Source organism: Macaca thibetana, chromosome 1 (genome assembly GCF_024542745.1).
Source record: "Macaca thibetana thibetana isolate TM-01 chromosome 1, ASM2454274v1, whole genome shotgun sequence".
In the NCBI taxonomy this organism is placed as follows: Eukaryota; Metazoa; Chordata; class Mammalia; order Primates; family Cercopithecidae; genus Macaca; species Macaca thibetana.
This window is the reverse complement of record NC_065578.1, coordinates 14,102,754-14,126,033: the sequence shown is the minus strand read 5'-3', so window position 1 is coordinate 14,126,033 and position 23,280 is coordinate 14,102,754. Positions and strand designations below refer to the sequence as shown.

The window sequence follows — 23,280 nt, the reverse complement described above, 5'->3', positions numbered from 1 at the left end:
CCCAGGGGAAAGACAGCTGCTAGCTTCTCAGAATCAGTAGTGGGTGGGGGCTGTGTAGCAGAGCGTCATAGTAAATGCCCATTTGGTTGCAATGAACAGAAACTCAAACCAGCTAAAGCAAAAAGGGGGCATCTATAGGGAAGAAAAGCCAGCTCCTGACATCCAAGCCTGACTCTTCAGCTTTGCTTAGCCACTGATTCTCTGACCCTCCTCATTTCCTTCCAGTAAACTCTCTTTCTGTTTAAGTTAGCCACAGGAGGTATCTGTTGTTTACAACCAAGGGATCTTGAGTGATACAAAGGGTCCTAGTGGAACCCAAGGGCAGGCATTGGAACTGGCCTTCACAAGGAAGGGAACTGGGAATAGAAAGTCATTGGGAATCAAGGTAACTTTCTCCTGGGTCAGCTGGGAATGCATTCAGCTTCAAATAGCAGAAAACTCAATGTGAGTAGATTGTAAAAATTTGGAGCTCCTCCCGCACCGACTCTGGCTTTATCTGATAGGATATTAACAAACACAAGGCAAGTAGAGACTTGAAAAGTGCTTGTGTATTGGGGCTTGTTCTCACCTGCTGCTCTTGGGAACCTGTGGCCACCACATGTGAATGAGCCTAGTCCAGTCGGCTGAAGAATGAGTGGGCCTGCTGAGCAGAGACAAAGTGTGGCAGTGGAAGGCCTCTCTAGACCAGGTTTCTCAACCTCAGTGCTATTGACATTTTAGATCAAATAATTCTTTGTTGTGGGGAGTTCTTTTATCCATTGTAGAATGTTTAGCAGCACCTTTGGCCTCTACCTCTAGATGGGCACCTATACTTCCTTTGTTGTGACAACTAAAATTATGTCCAAACATGGCCAAAGTTCTCTTGCGCAGCAAAATTGCTCCTCGTTGAGAACTACTGCCTTAACCCAACTTGCCTGCCAAGGCCAGGTGTATGAAAGAGGCCATTCTAAATCATCCAGCCCCAGCCAAGACAGTCCAGACAGGACAAGTGTGCACTTGATCCATAGAATCAAAAGAAATAATAAATATTTGTCATTTTAAGTCACTCAGTTTTGGGTGGTTTGTTCCACAGCACAAATACATAGATCTGACTACAGTGGCTTAAATAGATAGGGATTTATTTGTCTTATACAACAGGAAGTACAGAGGTAGGCAGTTCATTCATGGTTCAGAGCTCAGCGATGCCACTGGGTGCCCACCTGGGCCTTCTCATCCCTCCACTCCACTATCCTTTGCCCTGCTACTGGTGTCTGCTGATCCCCAAGGTGGCTGCTCCAGCTTCTGTTCTGACCTCCAGGAATGAGAAAGGAGACAAGACAAAGGTACCAAGGGTGAATGCCTTCTCCTAGAGAAGCTGGAAGGGAAGCCCTCCACAGGGGCTTTTCCTTATATGTCATGAGCCAGATTGGTCCAACATGGCCTGCCCTAGCTGCAAGGGAGGCAGGAAAATCATGGCGATTAGCTTTGAGCCTATATGGTAGAGGAAAGTGATGTCTGAGCAATGACTAGGTAGACTTAGTATCTGCTGAGTAGCTGCAGTATCTGCTGCACTGCCTCTTGAGGTTCTGTGGGTTTTTTTGTCTCTCCTTGTTGCATATCTATTCCAGCCTCTTTTTTTCTGACGACTGGCTTTGTTTCCCTGAACACAAGTGGGGAAATGGCTGCTCTAGCCCTGGAACTGCATCAAGACTCTCAGCTCTATATTTGGGGATATGATACAGTCTAATACCAGGTTCTTTAATGTATTAAGTTTTTGAACATTTCTGAGATTTTCTAGAATATTTGTAAAGTCATGTTACACTCCCATTTCTTACTGACTTTATTTATTTATTTTTGAGACAAGGTCTTGCTCTGTTGCCCAGGCTGGAATGCAGTGGGATCACTGGGCTCAAGTGATCCTCCCAGCACAGCCTCCCAAATAGCTGTGACTACTGGCACACACTACCACACCAGCTAATTTTTAAGTTTCTTGCAGAGACAGGGTCTCACTATATTGTCCAGGCTGATCTGGAACTCCTCAAGCAACTCCTCAAAACTTGAGCCTCTCAAAGTGTTAGGATTATGGGTGTGAGCCACCATGCCCGGCCTCTCACTGGCTTTAGATCCTAACCATGTGTAAGACGTGCCTCCTATGGAATATCACACAAAGAGTTTGTCCTACTTCCCCCAGGTTTAATGGGTTTAAAGAATACATTTGGTTTTAAAATATTAAAAGACATTTTTATTGTGCCTTTTTAAAAATAAAAAAAAAGCAGTCTGGGTGCAGTAGCTCACGCCTGTAATCCTATCACTTTGGGAGGCTGAGGCGAGTGGATCACCTGAGGTCAGGAGTTCAAGACCAGACTGGCCAACATGGTGAAACCCCATCTCTACTAAAAATACAAAAAATGAACTGGATGTGGTGGTGGATGCCTGTAATCCCAGCTGCTCAGGAGGCTGAGGCTGGAGAATCACTTGAACCTGGGAGGCAATGGTTGCAGTGCCATTGCACTCCACCCTGGGCGACAAGAGCAAAACTCCATCTCAAAAAAAAAAAAAAAAAAAAGTATTCATGACTTCTGGCTCTTCCATTTTTTTTTTTTTTTTTTTTTTTTTTTGGCTGTGTGGCCACACAAGAATGGCAGTGAGGGGATGGATGGATGGAGAGAAGGCAGAACTTGGAAGGAGCAGAGAGTACAGCAAGGAAAATGGGGGTCTCTCCAAACACAGTGGAACAGGAGTGTGCGTACCTAGGCCGTGTGTGCTCTTTGGTGACTAGGAACTTGGTCTGTCCTTGTGGCCTGGGACTGTAACAACTAGGCCATCTGGTGTATCAGAATGGACAGTATGAGATGGAATTAGAAACCTGGGTTCAAGACCCAAATCTTGAGTTGACCAGCTGTGTGATTTTAGGCAGGCATGTAAGTTCTCAGGGCCTCGGCTTCCTCATCTGTCAAATGGGGAATGTAATACTATTTACCTCCCAGGGCCTGGGGGAGGATTCAATGAGATGTGTTTTGAAAACTGTAGAGTGCTATGATTACAGTCATGATTACAGAAGCAATAAAACTGATTGGTGTTCTAAATGTATTGTAATAAACCGAGATTTTTTTTTTTTTTTTTGAGATGGAGTCTTGCTCTGTCACTCAGGTTAGAGTGCAGTTGTGTGATGTTGGCTGACTGCAACCACCACCTCCCAGGTTGAAGTGATTCTCCTGTCTCAGCCTCCCCAGTAGCTGGGATTACAAGTCTGGCCAATTTTTTTTTTTTTTTAGATAGAGTCTCACTCTGTTACCCAGGCTGGAGTGCAATGGCATGGTCTCGGCTCACTGCAACCTCCGCCTCCCGGGTTCAAGTGATTCTCCCGCCTCAGCCTCCCGAGTAGCTGGGACTACAGGCCTGTGCCACCACACCCAGCTAATTCTTGTATTTTTAGTAGAGACAGGGATTCACTATGTTTGCCAGGCTGCTCTGAAACTCCTGACTTTGTAATCTGCCTGCCTCGGCCTCCCAAAGTGCTGAGATTACAGGCGTGAGCCATCCTGCCAGACCATAACTGAGATTTGACTTCACTATCCCGAGGCCCTGGTAGTTCCAAGGCTACAATTTTGCCCTGAGGCTCCAGTACAAGTCTTAGGTTTTCTCCAGTGTGAGTCTGTTGGAACTCTTAGGAGGTTTGATATTTGGGAACATCATGACCCAATGTGGAACCACATAATTATATCTACCAGGCCTGGACATCTGGGTCACACACTTCTATTCTTCATATACCTGAGTTCGTGTACATTCATAGGTATTTTTTAAAAAGAACGCTTCTCCCCACACACTCCAAAATATAACACTGTTCAAAATACCAGTCTAGAAAGCGGAACACTAGGGTAACAATCTTTAAAGTCCTACAAAAGCAACTCAGTATTTTGACACAGATGACACAGAAGAGTCACATGAACTCACACAGGATCACACGAGGCCTGGTGGGACGAAGTTTCTCTAGTACTTTCCACTGGGCTTAGAATGCAAAAGGCTCTGGCTGGACTTGCTGGAGGTCTCTTTTCTCAGCATCTCTCTTTCTTGGTCCATCTTTAGGGAGGCTTTTCTGGTTCCGACCTTTAACAAGCAAGAGAAAAAACACACAAACTCCATTGCAGCAAGACTCCAACTGTTCCACTCAAGTGGTTTTGTTATTTTTTATTTAATTTAATTAATTAATTTATTTTTTGAGATGGAATCTCGCTTTGTCGCCCAGGCTGGAGTGCAGTGGTGTGATCTCGGCTCACAGCAAGCTCTGCCTCCTGGGTTCATGCCATTCTCCTGCCTCAGCCTCCCGAGTAGCTGGGACTATAGGCACCGCCACAACGCCCAGCTAATTTTTTTGTATTTTTTTTTTTTTAGTAGAGACAGGGTTTCACCGTGTTAGCCAGGATGGTCTCGATCTCCTGACCTCGTGATCCGCCCACCTCGGCCTCCCAAAGTGCTGGGATTACAGGCTTGAGCTACCACGCCTGGCTTTATTTAACTATTTTTAACACGAGGAGGACTAGACACTTTCCATGTATTTTATTGTATTGTACTTATTTATTTACTTATTATTATTATTATTATTATTTTTTTTTTGAGATAGAGTCTTGTTCTGTGGCCCAGGCTTGAGTGCAGTGGCATGATCTCCGCTCACTGCAACCTCCACCTCCCGGATTCAAGTGATTCTCCTGCCTCAGTTTCCCAAGCAGCTGGGACTACAGGCACATGCCACCATGCCCGGCTAATTTTTGTATTTTTAGTAGACACGGGATTTCACCATGTTGGTCAGGCTGGTCTCAAACTCCTGACCTCAAGTGATCTGCCTGCCTCAGCCTCCCAAACTGCTAGGATTACAGGCATGAGCCACCACACCTGGCTGGTTTTGTTATTTTTTTGTACACAAAATAAAATGTTTGTTGTAAAAAATATATATATATATATATATACACACACACACACATACACATACATGTACACACATAGATATGAGCAAAAAAGAGATAAAACAATTTATTATCATCACATTACTCAAAGATGAGCCTTAGCCTTAGTGAGGTTTTGGGGTGCACCCTTCCAGGTATAAAGATATTGCTTTCCCTTTCTCTATTTTCTTTTCTTTTTTCTTGATATGGGGTCTCACTCTGTTGCCCAGGCTGGAGTGCTGTGGAGCAATCCTGGCTCACTGCAGCCTCGACCTCCTCAGGCTCAGGTGATCCTCCAAACTCAGCCTCCCGAGTAAGCTGGGACTATGGGTGTGCACTACTATACCCAACTAATTATTTTATTTTATTTTTTGTAGAGACGAGGTTTTGCCATGTTGCTCAAGCTGCTCTCGAATTCCTGGGCTCAAGTGATCTACCCTCCTTGGCCTCCCAAAGTGCTGGGATTACAGGCGTGAGCCACCAAGCCTGGTCCATTTACATGTTTTTTAGTTTGAAACCAGGAGGTTATTATGGTAAGCACATTCATTGTGATGGTGTTTCTCCTGAAAAGCTGTTACTGAATTGAATGTGTCTAAAGTCTCTGATGGCTTAGAACCGGGTGTCCAATCTTTTGGCTTCCCTGGGCCACAATGGAAGAAGAATTGTGTTGGGCCACAGGTAAAATACACGAACACTACCAATAGCTGATGAGCTAAAGCAAAAAAAAAAAATTATCCCCTAATGTTTTAAGAATGTTTACGGATTACTATTGGGCTGCATTCAAAGCTGTCCTGGGCCGCAGGGTGGACAAGCTTGGCTTAGAAGGAGGAAATGAAGTCTATTTAAGGGGGTCTGTTTAATCTCTTGAGCACTTCCCAGCTCAAAGGAGGGGGCATCCTGGTGGCCACATGCATGACCCCACTCCCAGGCTGTATTTGTTGGACACTTGGCACAGCCGGGCTTTTCCGATGCCCACTCCTAGGAGTCGGGGTAATGGACTGTGAGATGCCACTCACTCCCTGGGCTGGCCCTTTGAACTGAGGGACTGTAAGGTTGTCCCTTCCTGTCACACGACTGGAGAGAGAAGAAATCAGCAGAGGTATGGAGAGGGGGAGAGAAATGACAGAGACGTGTGTGTGCCCGAGTGCGTGCATGCATGAGACAGACGATGCCTGGGCTATCCTAGTTCTCTCCCATAGCTTTTATGAGGCATTCATTTCTGTATCTTTATAAAAGCCCTCCGCTCTGCCCCCTTTCTGAGTAGGTTGTTAACTGCAACCCAAGATCTCTCTCTCAAACAATTCTGGACACACTGTAGACACTACTGTGGCTTGCAAGTTTCTTGCCAACAGGATTTCCCTTGCCGACCCTGTCTCCTGCATAGCTTTGCCACCAGCCTTCAGGCTGCACATACACCTGGGGCAAGAGGGCTGGGTGGCCAGTCGCGTTTCAGCTCTGCCACTCGCTACGTGATCCTCAGTTTCCTCATCTGCCAAATAGGGATGAATATCCATCCTGCCTTCCTCAGAGGGCAGAGAGGAGATTCTGGGAGGATTTCAATGGAAGGGACTGTTAGGACTATCGCTTAAGCTCTTTCCACCTTAAGATGGATTTAAAAATCACCTCCTGAGCCCATGGCAGTGGCTGATGGGAGCCTCAAACGTGTTTTGAGACTCTCTGGGGGCCGGGCGCGGTGGCTCAAGCCTGTAATCCCAGCACTTTGGGAGGCCGAGACAGGTGGATCACAAGGTCAGGAGATCGAGACCATCCTGGCTAACACAGTGAAACCCCGTCTCTACTAAAAAATACAAAAAACTAGCCGGGCGAGCTGGCGGGCGCCTGTGGTCCCAGCTACTCGGGAGGCTGAGGCAGGAGAATGGCGTGAACCCGGGAGGCGGAGCTTGCAGTGAGCTGAGATCAGGCCACTGCACTCCAGCCTGGGCGACAGAGCGAGACTCCGTCTCAAAAAAAAAAAAAAAAAAAAAAAAAAAAAGAAACTCTGCATTCAAGATCGTTTCAGGGCAAGAAAGGGTAAGTCAGTCCCATACCAGCCCACAAAGTAAATATTTGTCTGAATGCCCAGGGAAAAAGAAAACAGACAGCAAACTCAAAAGCCTTCCCCCTTAAACAACTCTTACTTTATATTCCTTTTCATTTGATTTTCAATAAAATTGCCTACTGTGGATGGTTTCCAAATGCCAGTGCCCTGAGCCGGTGTGGAGTTGGCTATCAGAGTTGGAGCCAGGGAGTTATTTAAAGAGTCCCAGGTCCCCGGTCCCCAACCCCAGGGCTGCCAGGAGCATGGGATGGGAAGCACCAGGGAAGGGGCTTTGGTTCTCTTCATGAAGTGACAAGGGATGGGGCAGCAGAAGGCAGCCAGGACGGCTGCCCTAGGAATGGGGAATGCGAAATGCACAGATTCCGTTTGAGATATTTGGAACCACGTGCCTCACCCTTAGAATGAAAAGGCAGGGGTAGAAGTCAGTCATTTAAATAGCGACACCCAGGTGTGAATGACCTCAGGCCATCCTGGGGTGGCTGCTTCAGGGAACTGCAAGCCTCAGCTCTAGGAATCCCCCTGGCCACTCCCACACAACCTCAGGAATGGGTTTAAATATCTGGTCCTTGGCCGGGCACGGTGGCTCACGCCTGTAATCCCAGCATTTTCGGAGGCCCAGGTGGGCGGATCACGAGGTCAGGAGATCCAGACCACGGTGAAACGGGCCCGATGGCGGGCGCCTGTAGTCCCAGCTACTTGGGAGGGTGACGCAGGAGAATGGTGTGAACCCGGGAGGCGGAGCTTGCAGTGAGCCGAGATGGCGCCACTGCACTCCAGCCTGGGCAACACAGCCAGACTCCGTCTGAAAACAAACAAACAAACAAACAAACAAACAACATCCGGTCCTCGAGGAGGCGTCTCCTGGAGCTTGGACGGGGGCTGAAGGGGTCCCTGTGAAATATGCTCAGTTTCATCCAGAGGCTTTTGTCCTCCAAACACCGGGCACAAAGTTATCAGCCCTTGCCCCCTGAGAATTCTTTCTTTATTTTTTTTGAGACGGAGTGTTGCTCTGTCCCCCCGGCTGGAGTGCAGTGGTGCGACCTCGGCTCACTGCAAGCTCCGCCTCCACTGCAAGGTTCGCGCCAGAGTAGCTGGGACTATAGGCACCGCTTCCACGCCCGGCTAATTGTTTGTATTTTTAGTAGAGACGGGGTTTCACCTTATTAACCAGGATGGTCTCAATCTCCTGACGTCATGATCTGCCCTCCTAACCAGAGCAGCAGCCACCTTCTAGTAGTCTTAGGACAATGGTGTCAGTTAAGAAGAGGCTTCTATTTTCCAAAAATATCCCTTGCATAGAATATCTTCAGTTTTTCCAATGATAATTTTGTTGTCTCAGAATAACTGTGGCCTTTTATCAAACTTGTTAAATAAGTCTTTCTTATTCAACCGAAATGTATTTTGCTTTCAAGCTTCCTGAGAGCTTGCCTCTACTTTCTGCAAAGCAGGAGTGTGGATTGGATCAATTCCAGTTCCAGGGCTGATTTGTGAATGGCAATGATTCAACGTGTTTAAGATTTTATAGACTTGATTTAAAAAGAGTATTCAGCCGGGTGCGGTGGCTCACTCCTGTAATCCCAGCACTTCAGGAGGCTGAGGCAGGCGGATCACGAGGTCAGAAGATCGAGACTATCCTGGCTAACACGGTGAACCCCTGTCTCTACTAAAAATATAAAAAAAATTAGCCAGGTGTGGCAGCACGCACCTGTAGTCCAAGCTACTTGGGAGGCTGGGGCAGGAGAATTGTTTGATCCTGGGAGGCAGAGGTTGCAGTGAGCTGAGATCTAGCCACTGCACTCCAGCCTCGACAACAGAGTGAGACTCTGTCTGAAACAAAACAAAACAAAAAACAGAATTCTAGAGGATGCTCTTTCTGCTCACCTGGGAATTTGAGTTCTGCATCCTGTTCTTCACCATCTTTACAAATACTCGTCTCTTTAATACAGAAATAATAGGAACAGAATTTAGCTTAGATTCCTCTTTGCCTTTTGCATCAAAGAAAAATGGATTTTTCTCCACTCTTAGATGCTACCCATTTGGAATGCTGGGCCTTCCCAGGGACAGCATTCCAGATGAGTAGCACATGAAAATTGAGAAAAATCCATTTTCTCAACAAGAAGGGGGCACAGCTTTTGGGAACCGCGGTGCCCCATCTTGCTGAGTCTCTTGGGGGTCTCTGTTCTAGATTTCAGCAGAGGTGGAGGCTGCTCAACCCAGGGCCTGTGAAGGACACTGCTCTTCGCGGAGGACACGTCTGTTTTAGCTGGAGGCAGCGCCTCCAGAGCAGGTGGAAGGGGCTGCAGATGCCCGGTGGTTCACACCTTGGCATCCCAATGGCTCAGGGATGGTGGGGCCCATGATGGTTGAACTCCCTTCAGGGGGGCCTGTTGAATGCCATCGTCACCCAGAATCTGAAGCTTGCTATTTCCCTGGGGTTTGATTTACAGTTGCTGATCCTGGGGTCCCCAAGATGTGGCACCTCAGGGACAGTTCCCTGAAGAAAGAGCAGCCCCAGATACTAGGGACCCCTCAGGGAGGGAGGGAGCTGGGCCCCCTCAGAGATCCCTGACTTTCCCCGGGGGTCACCAACCTCATGCCCATAGGGGCCAGGAAGTCAAAGGCGGCGGCGAGATGGACATGGCAGCAAACCCAGGGGCCGGGGTCCTTTCTAAGGGGCTGGAAGCTGGTGGCGTGTGGGACTGTGGGCCTAGTGTCACCAGCAGATCCAAGTTTCCCAAAGAAGTCAGAAATCTGGAGTATTCTGTTAAAGTGCCATTTTTTTTGTTTTTTTTTGTTTTTGTTTTTGGTTTTTTTTGAGACAGAGTCTTGCTCTGTTGCCCAGGCTGGAGGGCAGTGGCGAGATCTCAGCTCACTGCAACCTTTGCTTCCCAGGTTCAAGTGATTCTCCAGCCTCAGCCTCCCGAGTAGCTGGGATTACAGGTGCCTACCACCACACCCGGCTAATTTTTGTATTTTTAGTAGAGATGAGGTTTCACCACGCTGGCCAGGCTGGTCTGGAACTCCTGACCTCAAGTGATCGGCCTGCCTTGTCCTCCTGAAGTGCTGGGATTAGAGGCGTGAGCCACCATGCCTGGCCAAAAGTGCCTTATTTTGAAATGATACTTTAACAAACCCCCAAAACAAAAAAAAAATTCCATGGGTCAAAAGAGGCATAGCCTTGGGCTGCCATTTTGTGACGTCTGCCTCAGGGCCGCCCTGCTTGGCATCTAGCTGGCGCTCAGTGGACAGCTGTGGGTTGCCAGATAAAATACAGGATACCCAGTTACATGTGAATTTCAGAATGAAAACAAACACTTTAAGTATGTCCCATGCAATATTTGGAACATACTTAACACTAAATCACTATTTGTTATTAATCTGAAATTCAAATATAACTGGGTATCTTGTTTTATTTTTTTCCTTTAAATCTGGCAACCCCATTTGGCATTCCCCAGACCCACGGGGACAGCGAGTCAGGCTGTCTTTTAGGATAGGGACATAGGTGCTCATAAGTCTCCACTGTTCTCCCACAGCAACAGGCTGTGAAGACTCGTGGCCTGTATTTAGCTGACAGTTGACCTCTAGAAGGCCTGCAGCCTGCAGCCACTCAATATTTATCACAAAGTTAGTGAGAGGAACAAATTCAGCAGAGAGTCATCATTTCAGATATTGCCAGGCAATGGTTTTAAACCTCTCTTCCCTCCTAATTTCTTCTTTTCCAGCAGGTTTTGTTTGTTTGTTTTTGTTTTTGTTTTTGAGACAGGTTCTTGCTCTGTTGCCCAGGCTAGGGTTCAGCGGTATGCTCAAGTGGCTCATCGCAGTCTTGAAATCTGGGCTCAAGAGATTGTCCCACCTCAGCCTCCCGAGTAACTGGGACTACAGGTGTACGCCACCATGCCTAATTTTTTGTGCTTTTGTAGAGCCAGGGTTTCCCAATGTTGCCCAGGCTGATCTCGAACTCCTGGGCTCAAGTCATCCGCCTGCCTTGGCCTGTCAACATTCTGGGATTACAGGTGTGCCAGCAGGATTCTTTACCCACACAAAGTCCGCTCAGTGGACACCTGAGCACTGGAGAGCAGAGCCCCGCCCCGTACAGATCTGCTAGATCTGCTTTTACTGAACTTGACTGGATTCAGTGGGATGTGATGACATCCATCTGTCTCAAGGGCTGTTCTCAGCCGTGGCTCAGCCCACGTCACCCCACGAAGGCTGTTCTTCAAGATGCTGCTTTTTACGTCGCACACCGTCCCCTCCAGGGGGAAAGTCCAGCAAGGTCTTTGTTCTAAGAGCACTTGCGAGCGTCCATCCATTGTATCTCATGGACACTGTGAACTGTGACCAAGTTGATTTCCCATTTCTCATTGGCTGCCAGGAAGGTGGGAGTCGAACAGGGCTCCCCCTTGGCAGCGGTGGAAGTGCTTATGCGAGGCACTTTCATCCTCATTCCCGCTCCGTTTTGTAACCACTCCCACCTTCTTTCACCCCCCTCATTTCACTCTTAGGACAGGGGTTCCTGGGGCTCCTCACTCCTCCCTTCTTCTCTTAGGACCTTGTCTCCAAGTCCCCAAGTCACTTAGTGGCCTAGGAAGGCTGCTCCATGAGCTAAAGCTGCGCTGGAATATCCCTTCTGCCTTCTCTCACCTTAACGGACTGGGCTTGATGCTTGCTTGTCTCTTAGGTCATCCATTCAAATGAGGCAGGGGCTGGGGAGGGAAGGGAAGGAAGGGAGGGGGAGGGAGGGAGGGAGGTGGGGCAGGGGCTGGGGAGGGAAGGGAAGGAGGGGAGGGAAGGGAAGGAAGGGAGGGAGGGAGGGAGGGAGGGAGGTGGGGCAGGGGCTAGGGAGGGAAGAGAAGGGAGGGAGGGAGGTGGGGCAGGGGCTGGGGAGGGAAGGGAGGGAAGGAGGTGGGGCAGGGGCTGGGGACGGAAGGTAGGGAGGGAGGTGTGCGGTGCTCCTTGGGCAGCGCGTGCAGGCGTTTGCACGCCAAGAGCTCTTACCCCATGTTGAGACTGTCTCTACTGTGTCTGCAACATCAGAACACCTCCCATACCTGCTTCTCTTTCTCTTTGAAGGCACAGTTGCAAGGTGTCGGTTCTTTTGCGTTTTTCGGTTCGTGCTCCTCTACACTTTCCTAAGTGAAAAGTATCAGGTTAGCAAGAGAGCGCTAACCTTAGTGTATCCTTACCTGTTCCAGTCTGGGACAGGCATCTGAGGTTTCTAGAAGATGCTGGGACTCACTCAGATAGGTGGGCAGAAGATAGGGGATCACTGCAGGGGAGTCTTTTTCTTTTTTATTTGAGACAGGGTCTCACTCTGTCACACAGGCTGGAGTGCAGTGGCATGACCACGGCTCACTGCAGCCTCGACCTCCCAGGCTCAAGCGATCCTCCCACCTCAGCCTCCCAAGTAGCTGGGACTACAGGCATGCACCACCACACCCAGCTAAGTTTTTTCATTTTTAGTAGAGATGGGGTTTTGCCATATTGCCCAGGCTGGTCACCATCTCCTGGGCTCAAGCCATCCTCCTATATCAGGCTCCCAAAGTGCTGGGATTACAGGTGTGAGTCACCATGCCCAGCTAATTTTTTATTTTTTGTAGAGATGGGAGTCGTGTTATGTTGCCCAGGCTGGTCTCAAACTCCTGGCCTCTAGCTATCCTTCTGCCTCGGCCTCCCAAAGTGTTAGGATTACAGGCATGAGCCACTGCACCCGGCCTGGTATCTTTTTCTTGAGCCATTGTCTATCCACACACTGCACCACTCTAGCCACATTTTACTTTTCCATCCTGGCGAGGGCCCGAGGTTACCACCCCCAAACCCCCATTCTATTCTCATCCCACACATCTACCAATTTCTACTTTTTGATCAAAAACACATAGTGGTGCTGAGGAAACCAGGATCTTGAAAATACCTGGGCCAATGAAAATCTTGGGAAATAGTTAAATAAAATAGTACTGATACGATGATGTAGAAAACAATACTGATATGATGGCCGAGTGTGGTGGCTCATGCCTATAATCCCAGCACTTTGGGAGGCCAAGGTGGGCAGATCACTTGAGCCCAGGAGCTCCAGACCAGCCTGGGTGACACAGTAAAACTCTCTACTAAAAAATACAAAAATGACCCTCTACTGAAAAAATACAAAAATTAGCCGGGCCTGGTGGCGAGTGCCTTGTAGTCCCAGCTACTGGGGAGACTGAGGTGGGAGGATCATTTGAGCCTGGGAGGCAGAGGTTGCAGTGAGCCAAGATTGTGCCACTGCACTCCAGCCTGGGCAACAGAGTGAGACTCTGTCTCAAGCAAGCAAACAAACAAAAAGAAAAAACAAAAACAAAAAACAAAAAGAAAGAAAAGAAGAAAAAGAAAAAGAGAAAAGAGCATGATTGAGAGGTCCTGTTAGCTAAGGGTTTTTATATGCGTTCCTTCACGGGATTGACTCCTGTGGGTTAAGCACATTTTTATTTTCATCTTAAAGAAGAGGGACTTGAGCTCATAATGCAGAGGGAAGGTTAGGGGCTCCAGCCCAGCTGAGACCACTCCGCAAAGCTGTAGCCAAGCCCCTTGGGGAGGATTTGATTGGCTGGAGCCCGGAAGGGGAGCTGGGCGGCTCCCCAGCCAGAAGCAGCTAGTACATTTCAGTGGTTCTCACATTCAAGTCCTAATAAAGGCCGAGGAACAGGCTTGCATCCTTCTCCAAGGGCAACTTCTGTGTGTTTAAAATGTTCCTATTGAAAATCCCAGTCTTAACCCATTCACGAAAATATCAGCTGTTTCTTGGCTGTGGCCCTAGTTGTATTCACTAAATAGAAAAGACAGCTTTACAAAGGCACTGCTGGCTCTAGGAGGACCCAGGAAAAAGTCTCGGGGTCTGCAGGACTCGCCAGCGGGCAGGAAGCTTATTGAAAGCGATGCAGGCATTGCCCCCGCCCCCGAGTGGCCTTTTCTCTTCCCCACAGTAACCGAGTAACCGAGCTTGCTCTGTGACGGGCTCTGCCGGCATCACACCATTTAACCACCCCACGAAGCAGGTCCTGTTGTTACCGTTATTGCCGCTGTTGAGAAACCTGAGACAGAGGTAAAGTTACCTACTGAGGCTCATTCAGGGACAGCGGTGGGCTTGAACCCTCTACCCTATCTGTTGGACTCCAAAGTCTGCCTCTCATCTCAGAGAAACTCTGCCGCCTTATTTAGCAATGTGGGAAGTGAACTAGATGGGGCACAGCCTGGGCCATTGTCACTGTCACACTGTCACTGCAGGGGAGCTGTGGACCCAGAGCATCCCAGAGTTAGGAGGCCGATGACCACGAGGTTCTCTGTGAATGACCAGCACTGAGGTTTTTCCCAGCATTTTATGTCAGGTCTGATTTGCCAGAGGTATTAGTATAGAACTATGCCTTTTTTCTGTTTTAAAAGAGATGAGGTCTTGCTCTGTTGCCCAGGCTGGAGGGCAGTGGCGTGAGCATAGCTTACTGCAGCCCCAAACTACTAGGCTCAAGTGATCCTCCTGCCTTAGCCTCCCAAGTAGCTGAGACTACGGGTGTGTGGTGCCACACCTGGCTAATTTGTTTATTTTTATTTTTAGAGGTGGTGTCTTGCTATGTTGCCCAGGCTGGTCTCAAGTCATCCTCCTGCCTCAGCCTCCCAAAGTTCTGGTATTACAGACGTGAGCTGCCCTGCCCGGCTGGAAGGATGACTTTTGACTCTGGGAAGTTCTGCTCAGTGAAGAGATGTTCAGGTATTAAAACTACAGTGGTTGTCTGTGTGTCGGGGGCGGGTAGTTCTGAAACGCAAGGTGACTAATTTCGTTTCCCAGAGCCTCGACTGTTCCATCTTTATGAAGGGGCGCTGAGATTGTATACAGGAGACTTGGAAAAAAATCGACCCCTTGTGAAAATATTAGGTGTGAAACTTAAAGGAATTCTACTTTCCTTTAACTTCCATTTAATGCAAATATACTCCTAGGAAGCAGCTGCTGCCCAGACAGATGTATACAGGTTCCCTTTTGAATCTTGCAACACTGAAAAAAAACTGTTTTCTGTGATGTTGTCAAACTCTTGAACAGCAAGAAAAAAAGAGATTTTTTTTCCCCCCTTTTTTCTTCCCTTAACAAACAGGAGTTTCTGATAACATGTTAGTCACAAACCTTAAATGCAAACTGAGCCTGGGGATGAACCCCCAGAGAAATAGTGAGGGAGTAGATGGGGTGCACCTTGGAAAGGAATGAGGTGGATGAGTGGAGGGGCTGGGAGGGTCGGGATCGGAGGTCACTGAGGTCCCGTTTCTGTAGCTGAGTAGCCGGGTGACACCGCCCTCCGACCTTCTCAGTTTCCCCTCAGTGGGCAGATGCCCAGCAGCCCTCCTTGCAGGCTGACATGAGGTAAGGGTGGGCCGTGCCCTGTGGGGTGCGCCTGACAGCAAGTGCTCCGTAAATAACACCATCAGCCTTGCTGTGATCGTGGCTCTACTTCTTATCAAATCTTTCCCTACGTTGTGAATTCCACAAATTTGAAAGTTCCCAGCTCCAGCTGGGGACCTGACACAGGTTTGGCTTGGCCGCCTCGGACCTTCCTCCTCCCGCTCCGTGGACGGCTGGCCAGCCCGCATTGTGTGTGCGTAGGGAGGCCATGAATAATGCATGTGGACTGATTATGTAAATCTGCAGGTTTTCTTTCATTTTCAGCCAGTGCATGACAATGGGCTTTTTAGGGCCCTCTGCTGTCCCATTCTGTGGTTTGGTGTCTCTGCTGTGGGCCTGGCCTGCCAAGCCCTGGGGGACGCTGCCTCGGGAAGGAGCGAGCTCTCCAGTGGGCACATCAAAGGACATCTCAGGCCTCTGTTGCTGCCCAGATCTCCCTGGCATGGCACAGCGTGAAAGGAAACCGTCCTCTGCCCGAGGCGGCCCCATGACATATGCAGAGGGGGGCCTGTGATGTTTAATTCAGAGTGGTGAGTGCTGGAAAGGCCGCGTCCAGAGCAGGACGTTGACTTCATTTTTGGGGCTGCAAGCCAGGGAACCTGTGGTCTGCAAGGTTTGTGGGATGAAGGCCAGGACTCTGCAAGGAGGTCACCTGGTTGGTGGAGGGCACACCCTTCCCCGGGGGTTTGACCCTCTCTGAGCTCAGGCAGGCAACACACACACACACACACACACACACACACACACACACAGTGTCACACATAGACAAACCCTCATGCACATGGCACACATGTACACACACACACAAGCATGCATGCACACATAAAAGCTGACAGTTACAAGGAGGGGACTCAGGGCCAACCCCACAGAGAGCAGGAGAACTGGGGTCAGAGGGATCTGGGGTCAGGTCCCAGCCCTCCTTACCAGCCACTGTGTGCACTTGGGCGTCTCTTAACTCTCTGAGGCGCAGTTTCCTCATCTGTAAAATAGGGATCATCGTACCAGGCATGGCTATTAGAGGCTATTAGAAGCCCTATCACGCCTGCAAAGCTCAGATGAGCCCAGTCCCTGGCCTGGAGACGGTCATGAAGAGACGGTGGCTGTGGCTCTTTCCCTTACTTGCCTAACCCCAGCCTTGGGATCTGATCCGCCTTAGGCAAGAGTGAAGGAAAGGGAGAGTCCGGCTCTATTTAGAAGTTGCTGTTCCAGTGCCTTGTGGACTGCAGGAGTGGATGATGAATATGTAAACTGCAGAGCAGACAGGAAAGCCTCTCTGGTAGCTTTCAGGGAGCTTCAGAAGCCGCCTGGGTGCTGCTCATACGTGACTTGGTTTGGGGAAACTTTCCAGTGTGTAGACCCTACCGGGTCTGAGGCAGGACTCACCCAGGAGATCAGGTGCACGGGTTATGGGCAGCACGGGTCATGGGCAGCATAGGGAAGGCAGTGTCCACCGGCTGGTGCCAGGCCCTGGGCAGGTGCTTCAGAGACGGGACAAGCACCCTCACCGTCCGAAAGCACTTGGCTCCCGAGGTCTGATGACAGCAAAAGTGGACAGCAGATAGCGAGGGCTGCCTGCATTCTTTCATCCTCACCATCTGCCTGCGAGGCAGGGGCTGGAAGCTCCCATTTACTAATGAGGAAAGCAAGGCTCAGAGAGGGGAAGAGACCTGCCCAAGGTTGCATAGTTAATAAGTGCAGGGATTTGAGCCCAGGACCGGCTGACTCCTGTACTGTGTTACAGATGAGATACCAGGGTGTGTGTGTGCGCATGTGTGTGTGGTGGGAGGGGACCCATTTTCCCTGGGTCACCAGCCCGAGACTGGAATCTTGGTTTCTCAACCCAGTGCTATTTCCAACTCTGCACCAGGAAGCAAATCTCATCCTCACGCCTTTCCTCCGTGGCTCCTTCAGCCAGGAATGCCCACCCTTTCATCTCTTTGGTGGGCAAGCTCCAGCTCTCCTTTGCAGTCACTGGCAGTATCGGGGCTTTGGCAGGCCCTCCCTGCACGCGCTAGGCAGGCTGAGTGCCCTCCCTGGACTGCACAGCCCTGGCAGCCTTCGGTGATGGAATCCACCTGAAGTCAGCTCTCTGTCTGTTCCACACTAAGGGATATGTTCTTCGACGACATCCATCTGCCCATCCACCTGTATACTCCTCAGTCCATCTATTCATCCATCTGTCTATCAATCAACCTGTCTGTCTTTCCACCCATCCATTCACCAAATATTTACTGGGTGTCTACTGCGTGCCGGGCACTCAGAATAGTGAATCCAAATCTCCACTCTCTGAGCTTATATATCCCTAGCGCCTGGCAGATTAATATAAATATGAATAACAGCCACCATTCGAAAAATACAGATGAGCACCATGAGTCTCAGAGAGGTTAAGAAACCTATCTAAGGTCACATAGTAAGCGGCAGAGCTCTGGTCTAAACCTAGGTCTGTCTGATGCAAAAGCTATCCAGTTGCCTCCCTTTCCATCCATCCATGTGTTCTGCACTACCTGGATCCTCCAGGGACTTCCCTTGGCCATTGCTAATGAGAGCTGCAGGGCAGTCAGGGAGGTTCTGCCCTGGGCAGCAGCGCCTCACCTTCTGCTGCCGGATGGCCCTGTTGATCCTCTTCTCCTGGCACAGCTGGTGCTCCATGCGTTCCAGGGCCTCCTTCAGCAGGGCCTTTTCTTCGGCCTCTTTGTAGATATCATCCTCCAGCTTTGCTACCTGCGACTGGTACATCTCAACGGACACTTTGCTCCGCCTAGGTGCACAGGAGAGATGGCGTCTCTTTTTCCCTTATCTTTCCCAATCACCATCAATGTGCCAGAGCTGGAAGTCTCTCAAAATACATCCAGGTGGGGCTCACTCATGAGTGTCACGCAAGCAGGAGAGCATGTCAAAGATTTGGGGCACGGAGAGCGGAACGAGCCGCTCGTCAGCAGAGTGTGTAGCGGGAGGGGATAAAGGAGGTGCTACCAGCCCCTCCCGACTTCCCGGGGAGCGGGGAACTGTGACTCTTGAAAATATGACAGAGCTGTCAACGCCACACAAGTGGGAAACCGTAAGTCGAGGGTTGTGAGAGGTGCAGCTTGCACAGAAAATAGTCCACAGAATGGAGAAACCATGCACTTCTGCAGCCGCCATCTCAGGGACAGAATTCCCTCTACCAGGCCTAGTCAGTGCCCTCCCTGTTACCTTTCTGACATTTTAGGTATTCCACACTCGGGTCTCTGTCCTCCTGTCCCAGGCCTAGGTGTCTGCTGCTAGCCTGAGTTTAGCCAGGAGAAGGGAGGCACGGGCCTTTATGCGGGGATGTAGGGGTGCCGAGGTACCTGAGCTGTTCAACGTCTTTTTCGTATCCTCTCAACAGCTCCTCTTTCCTCTCCAGTTGGTTCTTGAGCTGGGTGATCTTATCAAATACCAGGTCGAGGTCCCTTTGTCGAAGCTGGTTGACCTTGTCCCTCTCCTGGCGGGAGAGGTATTTCATGGACACGTGGCCGGACATGTCCTTGATGTTCATCAGACTTCCAAGGGTTTTGCTCATATCCAGGTACTACAAGGAAAACGTTCATGTATAAGAGGCATTACCGGAGGCCGCTGGTGGCCGCTTTAAGGAGGCCAATGTCTAATTCTGTTTCATTCACTTTCTGCAATTGCAGAGAACACACACACGCTTTGAAAGGAGTGCAACTGGGGCTTTCAGCATGACTTTCATTTCTCCCACATCCATTTACGCTATGCCTTTTTTGAGAACCGGGGGTGAAAAATGACAACAGATATAAACACTTCATTGTAACTACCCAGTTTTTCAAGGAATTTGGCTATGCGATTCCTGACCCATGCTGGGATAGTAGGTAGGTCTTGCAGAGTTATTAGAACAACTAAACAGGCATGTGAGGTTGACATTTAAACTATCCCGTGGTTAACACTGACTGCAGGGGACCCAGGCTTTGGATAGCAGTGGGTTGGATGCTGGATGTACGTACCAGCTTTTCACTGAGCTCTAAAGCCTCAGCCACATCCATCTTCCCTGACTTCTCCATGGCTGAGCTGAACCTTGCGTTGCAAAGGCCATTCTGAGGCTGAAATCAGAAAGAAATGAAAGCGCTCTCTTGACATTCCATTGTGACCTTCTATGACCGGAAGCTAAAGTACTGTGTGATTGCCGGAGATTAACTCAACAGAGTTGATTTTCAGTCCGGTCCTAATCATTCCGTCTGATTCCTTTGTCAACTGCTTTCTTATAATTGTATTCCTACCCTTCAGAAAGCGACTCTGTCTTTGAAGTCTCTGTAATTATACATCACTTGTCTTGTTCTTTGATCACCACCTGTCTTCCCTCTACAACAGTGGTTCTCAATTGGGGTGGTTTTGTCCCCTCCCCTGGGCCATTTGGCAGTGTTTGGACACATTTTTGATTGTCACAACTGCAGGCGGGGAGTGCTGCCAGCATCTAGGGGGTAGAGAGCAAAGATGCTACTAGACATCCACACGTCCCCCAGTAAACTGCGCCAGACTGTGGGGTCCTAAAATATCAACAGTGCTGAGGCCTGGAAACCCTGGTCCAGATGAGAGTGCCATAGCAGCAGGGACTGGGTTGCTGTTTGCTCACTCTCCCCCTCCTTGTGCCCAGCATGGCGCCTGGCAGAGTGGGCATGTTTGTTGAATGAATGAATGCAGGTTAAACAGAAAATACCCCCCATCCTTTTATTAAAGGAGTGTCATTTTCATGCAGTGGAAACTGGACCCTCACTTCTGACGCTTTCCAGAGATGATGCAGATGGTGGGTGAGCATCACTTTAGACCCTTTCCAGAGAGGAGACAGCTGTGCACCTGCTAAGACCCTGCTCAGCCAGCTCCTTGCTGAAAGCCCCAGCCAAAGGCCTAGAAAAGGCACCAGGCCAAGCGGGGAGTCTGGAGGCCATGGACAAGCCCCATACATCCCCTCACCACTAAATTGGGTTGTCAGTGCTCGCCACGGACACCAAGATCATGTCAGCTCGCAGCATTTACTGGCTCTACATTGTAAACCTGGGAGATTTAAAACAAAAACAAAAACAAAAACAACACCCATTCACAAAAATATAAAAGCCTAAAGGTGACTGTGATAGGTGTGACATATTTGTCTATATTAAGAGCGGACATATTTATCTATCTATGAGATGAGAATAAAGCAGGTATTTAAAGACGACAATAAATTGGGCAGACTTGCTACAAAAAGAACCTAAAACGCAGCTTGGTGTCTCCAGCTCCCTGAGCCGCGTCCTCTGCACTCCCCTTCAGAATCCCTTCTCTTTTCCTGCAGGTTGCAGGAGTCCGGAGGGAGGGTGGCCTAAGGAAGAGTCCAGGCTGCAGGTTCAATCACACCATTCCCACCTCCTTCTCTGCAGACCAGCAGGCTACAAGAGGCAGACCTCCAGGGACACAGTCCTGGCTCTGTCATTCATTATTTTTGTGTCCTTGGGTGAGGTGCTTGACCTTCTGAAGCCTTAATTTTTCTTTTTCTTTCTTTTCTTTTTTTTTCACGGAGTTTCACTCTGTTGCCCAGGCTGGAGTGCAGTGGTGCGATGTTGGTTCACTGCAACCTCCGCCTCCCGGGTTCAAGGGATTCTTGTGCCTCAGCACGGATGTGTACCACCATGCCTGGCTAAGTTTTATATTTTTAGCAGAGACGGAGTTTTGCCACATTGGCCAGGCTGGTCTCGAACTTCTGGCCTCAAGTGATCTGCCTGCCTCGGCCTCCCAAAGTGTTGGGATTACAGGTGTGAGCCACCGTGCCTGGCCTGAAGTCTTAATTTTTCTCATCTGTAAAATGGGGATAACAATGGTAACTGACGTGGGCTGCTGTGTGGATTAAATGAGAAAACACATGTCAAGGGCTTTGCTCAATGCCTGGTACACAGTAAGCACTCAGTAAACGCCAGCTATTCTTCTTCCTGCTCCTTCTCTTCTTTTTTCTTTTCCTTTTTTGAGACAGGGTCTCACTCTGTCACCCAGGCCAGAGTACAGTGGTGTGATCTTGGCTCACTGCAGCCTCCACTTCCTGGGCTCAAGTGATTCTCTAACCTCAGCCTCCCGAGTAGCTGGGACTGCAGGCATGAGCTACCAATGCCTGGCTAATTTTTTGTAGAGACAGGGTCTCGCCATGATGCGCAGGCTGGCCTTGAACTCCTGAGCTCAAAGTGATCTGCCCGCCTTGGCCTCCCAAAGTGTTGGGATTAGGCATGAGCCACTGCGCTTGGCCCCTTTCTCTTAATTTGAATTGCTGCCAGTGTTGTGTTGGAAGATTGAGGTCTTTTGAGAGAGTGGAGAGGTTTCTTGCTGTGTGGTGTCCGTGGTGGGACTGGGGTCCTGCGGAGGGGAAGGCCCATCTTGGGAGCGGGTCAGTCTGTGGTGGGACTGGAGCACAGCCGAGGGGGAGGCCTGTCTTGGGAATGGGTCGGGCTGGGGATCAAACTGATCCCAACCTGGAGGCTGTCCCTCCACTCCCACCCTCAGGGAAGTAGGGTTTGATTTTCTCAAGAAAAGCAGCTCATTTCCAAAGACCCTCTTCCCGGACTCTCGTAAATGTCCAGAAAAACTGCCGAGAGAATGCAGGATAGCCTCATTGTTTCCTCTAGAACCCTGTGTGGTGTGGATCCAGCTGCGGCAGCACACGTGCCCTCAGCGGGTCCTGTGACAGATGCTGACCTGTCACGTGTCCATCAAATGCCCAAACATCCATTTAGGGTAAAAAGGCACGTTCAATTGCACAATCAAATCACTTCTGGAAATCCTGTTGTCCCCGCTGGAGAGCAGCGGCACGATCATAGCTCACTGTAGCCTCGAACTCCTGGGCTCAAGTGATCTTCCCATCTCAGCCTCCTGAGTGGCCAGGACTGCAGGTACCTGGCACCATGCCTGACTAACGTATTTTTAATTTTTTTGTAGAGATGGGGTCTCGCTATGTTTCCCAGGCTGGTCTCAAGCTCCTGACCTCAAGGAATCCTCTTCTCTTGTCCTCACAAAGTGGTGAGATGACAGGCATGAGCCACCATACCTGGCCTATTTAAATAATATTTAATAATAACATCTATCATTTATTTTTTCCTCTGAGCCAGCACTAGGCTAAGCACTTTCCAGAATTATCTCCTTCAGTATTTTTGTCATCATTTTACAGCTGGGAAATGGAGTCCCAGAAAGGTCAAGAGCCTTGCTGCCCAAGGTCACACAGCTTGCAGACCTTGGATCTGGACACAGGACCCTCTGACTCTAGAACTTGTGTGCTCTGAATCACGGCTCCCTTCTCCTGCCTTTTATGTATTTGTGTTTTTCCGGTGACAGCGAAAAGCAAACTTTAGGCAAACTCATGGCATAACATGATCTATTAGCCTGCTGCACATGTTCTGCAGAATATCATGCATGATCGGCCAGGCGTAGTGGCTCACGCCTGTCATCCCAGCACTTTGGGAGGCCGAGGCGGGTGGATCATGAGGTCAGGAGATCGAGACCATCCTGGCTAACAGGATGAAACCCCGTCTCTACTAAACATACAAAAAATTAGCCGGGTATGGTGGCGGGCACCTGTAGTCCCAGTTACTCAGGAGGCTGAGGCAGGAGAATGGCGTGAACCTGGGAGGTGGAGCTTGCAGTGAGCCGAGATAGCGCCACTGCCCTTCAGCCTGGGCGACAGAGCGAGACTCCGTCTCAAAATAAATAAATAAATAAATAAATAAATAAATAAATAAAATCACACATGATCTGCAAAGGGGGCCAGCCATGCTGGCCCATTGACAGTGTGGCCCAATGTCAACGCCATGCTGAACCATGCTGTGCACAAGCATAAGGCTACCTTTCTGTGCAAAGCCTGGACAATGGGTATGGTTGGGGCACCAGCTAGTGAGCATAGACAG

The 23,280-nt window shown here is 49.5% G+C and overlaps 1 protein-coding gene across 19 annotated transcripts in view; it reads right to left on the bottom strand.

Moving 5' to 3' along the window:
* Positions 1–1,104: 1,104 nt before the first annotated feature.
* FHAD1 (forkhead associated phosphopeptide binding domain 1) overlaps positions 1,105–23,280 on the bottom strand; it is a 155,265-nt gene continuing 133,089 nt past the window's right edge. For 6 of the 19 annotated variants that reach the window (XM_050787852.1, XM_050787927.1, XM_050787937.1 and 3 more), the window contains 7 exons: positions 19,375–19,470; positions 18,721–18,941; positions 17,984–18,149; positions 16,316–16,370; positions 12,027–12,107; positions 8,860–8,913; positions 3,854–4,086 (listed from right to left, as the gene is read on the bottom strand). In XM_050787852.1, the coding sequence (XP_050643809.1) occupies positions 3,989–4,086; positions 8,860–8,913; positions 12,027–12,107; positions 16,316–16,370; positions 17,984–18,149; positions 18,721–18,941; positions 19,375–19,470 (771 nt within the window). In that variant the 3' untranslated portion in view covers positions 3,854–3,988. Of the gene's footprint in view, positions 1,292–3,853; positions 4,087–8,859; positions 8,914–12,026; positions 12,108–16,315; positions 16,371–17,983; positions 18,150–18,720; positions 18,942–19,374; positions 19,471–23,280 lie in introns of those variants that run through there. The other 13 variants (XM_050787885.1, XM_050787974.1, XM_050787947.1 and 10 more) reach the window with 11 other exon arrangements.